The following is a 9,074-nucleotide window of genomic DNA, read 5'->3' on the forward strand; positions in this document are numbered from 1 at the left end:
TTCTGTCCCCTATTACACCTCCAGTCTCCATACTACACCTTCTGTCCCCTATTACACCTCGTGTCACCATACTACACCTTCTGTCTCCTATTACACCTCCTGTCACCATACTACACCTTCTGTCCCCTATTACACCTCCAGTCTCCATACTACACCTTCTGTCTCCTATTACACCTCCTGTCACCATACTACACCTTCTGTCTCCTATTACACCTCCAGTCACCATACTACACCTTCTGTCTCCTATTACACCTCCTGTCACCATACTACACCTTCTGACCCCTATTACACCTCCAGTCTCCATACTACACCGTCTGTCCCCTATTACACCTCCTGTCTCCATACTACACCTTCTGTCCCCTATTACACCTCCAGTCTCCATACTACACCTTCTGTCCCCTATTACACCTCTTGTCACCATACTACACCTTCTGTCCCCTATTACACCTCCTGTCTCCATACTACACCTTCTGTCCCCTATTACACCTCCAGTCTCCATACTACACCGTCTGTCCCCTATTACACCTCCAGTCTCCATACTACACCTTCTGTCTCCTATTACACCTCCTGTCACCATACTACACCTTCTGTCCCCTATTACACCTCCAGTCTCCATACTACACCGTCTGTCCCCTATTACACCTCCTGTCTCCATACTACACCTTCTGTCCCCTATTACACCTCCTGTCACCATACTACACCTTCTGTCCCCTATTACACCTCCAGTCTCCATACTACACCGTCTGTCCCCTATTACACCTCCTGTCTCCATACTACACCTTCTGTCCCCTATTACACCTCCAGTCTCCATACTACACCTTCTGTCCCCTATTACACCTCTTGTCACCATACTACACCTTCTGACCCCTATTACACCTCCTGTCACCATACTACACCTTCTGTCCCCTATTACACCTCCTGTCACCATACTACACCTTCTGACCCCTATTACACCTCCAGTCTCCATACTACTCCTTCTGTCTCCTATTACACCTCCTGTCACCATACTACACCTCCTGTCACCATACTACACCTTCTGTCCCCTATTACACCTCCAGTCTCCATACTACACCTTCTGTCCCCTATTACACCTCCAGTCACCATACTACACCTTCTGACCCCTATTACACCTCCAGTCACCATACTACACCTTCTGTCCCCTATTACACCTCCAGTCTCCATACTACACCTTCTGTCCCCTATTACACCTCCTGTCACCATACTACACCTTCTGTCTCCTATTACACCTCCTGTCACCATACTACACCTTCTGTCCCCTATTACACCTCCTGTCACCATACTACACCTTCTGTCCCCTATTACACCTCCTGTCACCATACTACACCTTCTGTCTCCTATTACACCTCCTGTCACCATACTACACCTTCTGTCCCCTATTACACCTCCTGTCACCATACTACACCTTCTGTCTCCTATTACACCTCCTGTCACCATACTACACCTTCTGTCTCCTATTACACCTCCAGTCTCCATACTACACCTTCTGTCCCCTATTACACCTCCAGTCTCCATACTACACCTTCTGTCCCCTATTACACCTCTTGTCACCATACTACACTTTCTGACCCCTATTACACCTCCTGTCACCATACTACACCTTCTGTCCCCTATTACACCTCCTGTCACCATACTACACCTTCTGACCCCTATTACACCTCCAGTCTCCATACTACTCCTTCTGTCTCCTATTACACCTCCTGTCACCATACTACACCGTCTGTCCCCTATTACACCTCCAGTCACCATACTACACCTTCTGTCCTCTATTACACCTCCAGTCTCCATACTACACCTTCTGACCCCTATTACACCTCCAGTCTCCATACTACACCTTCTGTCTCCTATTACACCTCCTGTCACCATACTACACCTTCTGTCTCCTATTACACCTCCTGTCACCATACTACACCTTCTGTCTCCTATTACACCTCCTGTCACCATACTACACCTTCTGTCTCCTATTACACCTCCAGTCTCCATACTACACCTTCTGACCCCTATTACACCTCCAGTCACCATACTACACCTTCTGTCTCCTATTACACCTCCTGTCACCATACTACACCTTCTGTCCCCTATTACACCTCCAGTCTCCATACTACACCTTCTGTCTCCTATTACACCTCCTGTCACCATACTACACCTTCTGTCTCCTATTACACCTCCAGTCACCATACTACACCTTCTGTCTCCTATTACACCTCCTGTCACCATACTACACCTTCTGTCCCCTATTACACCTCCAGTCACCATACTACACCTTCTGTCCTCTATTACACCTCCAGTCTCCATACTACACCTTCTGACCCCTATTACACCTCCAGTCTCCATACTACACCTTCTGTCTCCTATTACACCTCCTGTCACCATACTACACCTTCTGTCTCCTATTACACCTCCAGTCACCATACTACACCTTCTGTCTCCTATTACACCTCCTGTCACCATACTACACCTTCTGTCTCCTATTACACCTCCAGTCACCATACTACACCTTCTGTCTCCTATTACACCTCCTGTCACCATACTACACCTTCTGTCCCCTATTACACCTCCAGTCTCCATACTACACCTTCTGTCTCCTATTACACCTCCTGTCACCATACTACACCTTCTGTCTCCTATTACACCTCCAGTCACCATACTACACCTTCTGTCTCCTATTACACCTCCTGTCACCATACTACACCTTCTGTCTCCTATTACACCTCCAGTCACCATACTACACCTTCTGTCCTCTATTACACCTCCAGTCTCCATACTACACCTTCTGACCCCTATTACACCTCCAGTCTCCATACTACACCTTCTGTCTCCTATTACACCTCCAGTCACCATACTACACCTTCTGTCTCCTATTACACCTCCTGTCACCATACTACACCTTCTGACCCCTATTACACCTCCAGTCTCCATACTACACCGTCTGTCCCCTATTACACCTCCTGTCTCCATACTACACCTCCAGTCTCCATACTACACCTTCTGTCCCCTATTACACCTCTTGTCACCATACTACACCTTCTGACCCCTATTACACCTCCAGTCTCCATACTACACCTTCTGTCTCCTATTACACCTCCTGTCACCATACTACACCTTCTGTCTCCTATTACACCTCCTGTCACCATACTACACCTTCTGTCTCCTATTACACCTCCAGTCTCCATACTACACCTTCTGTCTCCTATTACACCTCCTGTCACCATACTACACCGTCTGTCCCCTATTACACCTCCAGTCACCATACTACACCTTCTGTCTCCTATTACACCTCCTGTCACCATACTACACCTTCTGTCCCCTATTACACCTCCAGTCTCCATACTACACCTTCTGTCCCCTATTACACCTCCTGTCACCATACTACACCTTCTGTCCCCTATTACACCTCCTGTCACCATACTACACCTTCTGTCCCCTATTACACCTCCAGTCTCCATACTACACCTTCTGTCCCCTATTACACCTCCTGTCACCATACTACACCTTCTGTCCCCTATTACACCTCCTGTCACCATACTACACCTTCTGTCTCCTATTACACCTCCAGTCTCCATACTACACCTTCTGTCTCCTATTACACCTCCAGTCTCCATACTACACCTTCTGTCCCCTATTACACCTCCTGTCACCATACTACACCTTCTGTCCCCTATTACACCTCCAGTCTCCATACTACACCTTCTGACCCCTATTACACCTCCAGTCACCATACTACACCTTCTGTCTCCTATTACACCTCCAGTCTCCATACTACACCTTCTGTCTCCTATTACACCTCCTGTCACCATACTACACCTTCTGTCTCCTATTACACCTCCAGTCTCCATACTACACCTTCTGTCCCCTATTACACCTCCAGTCACCATACTACACCTTCTGTCTCCTATTACACCTCCTGTCACCATACTACACCTTCTGTCCCCTATTACACCTCCAGTCTCCATACTACACCTTCTGTCTCCTATTACACCTCCTGTCACCATACTACACCTTCTGTCTCCTATTACACCTCCAGTCACCATACTACACCTTCTGTCTCCTATTACACCTCCTGTCACCATACTACACCTTCTGTCCCCTATTACACCTCCAGTCTCCATACTACACCTTCTGACCCCTATTACACCTCCAGTCTCCATACTACACCGTCTGTCCCCTATTACACCTCCTGTCTCCATACTACACCTCCAGTCTCCATACTACACCTTCTGTCCCCTATTACACCTCTTGTCACCATACTACACCTTCTGACCCCATTACACCTCCAGTCTCCATACTACACCTTCTGTCTCCTATTACACCTCCTGTCACCATACTACACCTTCTGTCTCCTATTACACCTCCTGTCACCATACTACACCTTCTGTCTCCTATTACACCTCCTGTCACCATACTACACCGTCTGTCCCCTATTACACCTCCAGTCACCATACTACACCTTCTGTCTCCTTTTACACCTCCTGTCACCATACTACACCTTCTGTCCCCTATTACACCTCCAGTCTCCATACTACACCTTCTGTCCCCTATTACACCTCCAGTCTCCATACTACACCTTCTGTCCCCTATTACACCTCCTGTCACCATACTACACCTTCTGTCCCCTATTACACCTCCAGTCTCCATACTACACCTTCTGTCCCCTATTACACCTCCAGTCTCCATACTACACCTTCTGTCTCCTATTACACCTCCAGTCTCCATACTACACCTTCTGTCCCCTATTACACCTCCTGTCACCATACTACACCGTCTGTCCCCTATTACACCTCCAGTCACCATACTACACCTTCTGACCCCTATTACACCTCCAGTCTCCATACTACACCTTCTGTCTCCTATTACACCTCCAGTCTCCATACTACACCTTCTGTTCCCTATTACACCTCCTGTCACCATACTACACCTTCTGTCCCCTATTACACCTCCTGTCACCATACTACACCTTCTGTCCCCTATTACACCTCCAGTCTCCATACTACACCTTCTGTCTCCTATTACACCTCCAGTCTCCATACTACACCTTCTGTCCCCTATTACACCTCCTGTCACCATACTACACCTTCTGTCCCCTATTACACCTCCTGTCACCATACTACACCGTCTGACCCCTATTACACCTCCAGTCTCCATACTACACCTTCTGACCCCTATTACACCTCCAGTCACCATACTACACCTTCTGACCCCTATTACACCTCCTGTCACCATACTACACCTTCTGTCCCCTATTACACCTCCTGTCACCATACTACACCTTCTGTCCCAGAATTGTACCTTTTTCCATTCATCCTCCCTTCACTCTACAGCATTTCCCGTCCCTATATAAACTCTGTCCCGCTGTTATCCTCACCATCATTCAGTACACGAATTATCCCTTTACTCTGTCCCCCCACATCTCCGGCTCTGCTACATCCCATTACTTACCTGTTCAGCAGGATCGGTGCTGAACGTGCTGCCTCTTCTTACCTGGTGTTGTTGGTGCTCTGTGCCCAGCAGAGACCGAGGCAGAGGGTGAAGCAGAGCAGCAGAGCCGGGCTCATTGTGCAGAGAGGACAGGAGGAATGAGGCTGCAGATGGGAGGCAGTGAGAGAGAAGACTACAGGACCCTGGGGGGCGGGGGGAATAGAAAACAGATGTGCGCTGTGCTTCCCCTCAGATTACACTCACACCGCACTTACTACAGATATACGCTGTATACACACACTATATACACACACACCTCTCAACACTTTGCCAACAGTATATTCACAGTGCTCACCACTATGCACTCAGTATACACACATTATATACACAGAGCCCTCTCACCACCATGCACTCACTACACTAATGTAATAAGCTCTAACAAGCTAAAGTCATGTCACTACTCCGAACAGCTCACTACATGCAGATTTCTATAGCCACCACTAGGGGGAGCTCACTACATGCAGATTTCTATAGCCACCACTAGGGGGAGCTCACTACATACAGATTTATACAGTCACCACTAGGGGGAGCTCACTACATACAGATTTATACAGTCACCACAAGAGGGAGCTCACAACATACAGATTTCTACAGCCACCACTAGGGGGAGCTCACTACATACAGATTTATACAGTCACCACTAGATGGAGCTCACTACATGCAGATTTATACAGTCACCAGTAGGGGGAGCTCACTACATGCAGATTTATACAGTCACCACAAGAGGGAGCTCACTACATACAGATTTATACAGTCACCACTAGAAGGAGCTCACTACATGCAGATATATACAGTCACCAGTAGGGGGAGCTCACTACATGCAGATTTATACAGTCACCACAAGAGGGAGCTCACTACATACAGATTTATACAGTCACCACTAGAAGGAGCTCACTACATACAGATTTATACAGCCACCACTATATGGAGCTCACTACATGCAGATTTATACAGTCACCACTAGATGGAGCTCACTACATGCAGATTTATACAGCCACCACAAGAGGGAGCTCATTACATACAGATTTATACAGTCACCACTAGATGGAGCTCACTACATACAGATTTCTACAGCCACCACTAGATGGAGCTCACTACATACAGATTTATACAGTCACCACTAGATGGAGCTCACTACATGCAGATTTATACAGTCACCACTAGGGTTGAGCGAAACGGGTCGAACATTTTCAAAAGTCGCCGACTTTTGACAAAGTCGGGTTTCATGAAACCCGATCCGACCCCTGTGCGGGGTCGGCCATGCGGTACGCGACTTTCGCGCCAAAGTCGTGTTTCAATGACGCGAAAAGCGCCATTTCTCAGCCAATGAAGGTAAACGCAGAGTGTGGGCAGCGTGATGACATAGGTCCTGGTCCCCACCATCTTAGAGAAGGGCATTGCAGTGATTGGCTTGCTGTCTGCGGCGTCACAGGGGCTATAAAGGGGCGTTCCCGCCGACCGCCATGTTACTGCTGCTGATCTGAGCTTAGGGAGAGGTTGCTGCCGCTTCGTCAGAAGCAGGAATAGCGTTAGGCAGGGTCCATTAACCACCAAACCGCTTGTGCTGTAGCGATTTCCACTGCCCAACACCACCTTCGGTGTGCAGGGACAGTGGAAGCTACATTTTTTTTTTTTTTCCTCAGCGCTGTAGCTCATTGGGCTGCCCTAGAAGGCTCCCTGATAGCTGCATTGCTGTGTGTACGCCGCTGTGCAAACCAACTGCTTTTTTCAAATCACAAATCCTCTTGTTCCTTCCTTTCTGCACAGCTATCTTGTTTGTTTGTCCACACTTTTTATTTAATTTGTGCATCAGTCCACTCCTTATTGCTGCCTGCCATACCTGGCTGAGATTACTGCAGGGAGATAGGAATTGTAGGACACTCCGTTTTTTTTTTTTGTTTTTTTTTGTGGGAGATTAAGATTGGCATTTCTGCTAGAGTGCCATCCCTGTGTGTGCCATCTCTCACTCAGTGGGCCATAGAAAGCCTATTTATTTTTTTGCTTGATTTGGGTTCCAAAATCTACCTGAAAAAATCATTAAATCAATCAGTGGGAGATTAATATTGGGCTTTGGGCTTGTGTGCCAGTCCTAAGCCTGCCATCTCTCTCTCTCAGATAGTGGGCCATAGAAAGCCTATTTATTATTTTTTTTATTGGGTTTATAAATTTTCCCTGGAAAAAAAAAAAAAGTGGGAGATTAATATTGGCCTCTGGGCTTGTGTGCCAGTCCTGAGCGTGCCATCTCTCTCACAAATAGTGGGCCATAGAAAGCCTATTTATTTTTTTGGTTGATTTGGGTTCTAAATTCTACCTGAAAAAATCACTAAATCAATCAGTGGGAGATAAATATTGGCCTCTGGGCTTGTGTGCCACTCCTGACTCCTGTGTGCATCCTCTCTCACTCAGTGGGCCCTAGAAAGCCTATTTTTTGTTTTATTTGTTTTCTAAATTCTCCCTGAAAAAATCATTTTATTTTATTTGGTTTCTAAATTATTCCTGAAAAAAATCATTTTTTTTGTATTTTTTTTTTCTAAAGTCTCCCTGAAAAAAAAAAAAAAAATCAAATCAGTGGGAGATTAATATTGCCCTTTCTGCTTGTGTGCCAGTCTTGACTCCTGGGTGTGCCATCTCTCTCTCTCTCTCCAATTGTGGGCCATAGAAAGCCTATTTTTTTTTTTAGCTTGATTTGGGTTCCAAAATCTACCTGAAAAAATCACTAAATCAATCAGTGGGAGATAAATATTGGCCTCTGGGCTTGTGTGCCACTCCTGACTCCTGTGTGCGTCCTCTGTCACTCACTGGGCCCTAGAAAGGCTATTTTATGTTTTATTTGTTTTCTAAATTCTCCCTGAAAAAATCATTTCATTTTATTTGGTTTATAAATTCTTCCTTAAAAAATCATTTTATTTATTTATTTTTTTTTTTCCTAAAGTCTCCTTTTAAAAAAAAAAAACACAAATCAGTGGGAGATTAATATTTACATTTGCGCTTCAGTGACAGTCCTGCGTGTGTGGCATCTCTCTCATTTGTTGCCACCAACAACAGAGTGTGTAACATTGTGCCTGATTTTCGTTGTGGTCTCACTCACTTGTAAAGGGGTAGCTAAATCATACTGAAGTTATAGCTCACCGTGTAAGTTGTGTGACTGCAACAAATACCGTTCGTTTGGTAACGTTTTTAAAACAATGAGGAAGTATGGTGGAAGAGGTCGTGGCCAGGGGCGTTCATTGTCAGCTGGTAATGAGGGTAGTGGTAGTGGTGGAGCATCAGGTGGTCGTGGGAAAAAAAATATTGCACCTAAGTCTGGAGCTGTGGAGCCAGGTTCGTCGTCCGGCTACACAAGGCCTCGAACGCTCCCTTTTCTGGGAGTAGGAAAACCGCTTTTAAAGCCTGAGCAGCAAGAGCAAGTTTTGGCTTATCTTGCTGACTCAGCCTCTAGCTCTTTTGCCTCCTCTCGTGAAACTGGTAAATGTAAAAGCAGCGCATCGTTAGTGGATGTTCACGGTCAGGGACAAGTCACTTCCTTGTCCTCTTCAGCAAAAACAACAACAGAGAAGAATGCAGCAGGCGACACAACGGGT

The 9,074-nt window shown here is 46.4% G+C and overlaps 1 protein-coding gene across 1 annotated transcript in view; it reads right to left on the reverse strand.

The window, feature by feature from the left end:
- Window positions 1-5,650, reverse strand: part of PCOLCE (procollagen C-endopeptidase enhancer) — a 66,254-nt gene extending 60,604 nt beyond the window's left edge. Inside the window, exon 1 of the mRNA XM_069767521.1 lies at window positions 5,497-5,650. Coding sequence (XP_069623622.1) covers window positions 5,497-5,570 — 74 coding nt within the window. The 5' untranslated portion in view covers window positions 5,571-5,650. The remainder of the gene's footprint in view (window positions 1-5,496) is intronic.
- Between the last annotated feature and the right edge of the window lie 3,424 nt (window positions 5,651-9,074).

The sequence above is a fragment of the Ranitomeya imitator genome, chromosome 4 (assembly GCF_032444005.1).
Source record: "Ranitomeya imitator isolate aRanImi1 chromosome 4, aRanImi1.pri, whole genome shotgun sequence".
In the NCBI taxonomy this organism is placed as follows: Eukaryota; Metazoa; Chordata; class Amphibia; order Anura; family Dendrobatidae; genus Ranitomeya; species Ranitomeya imitator.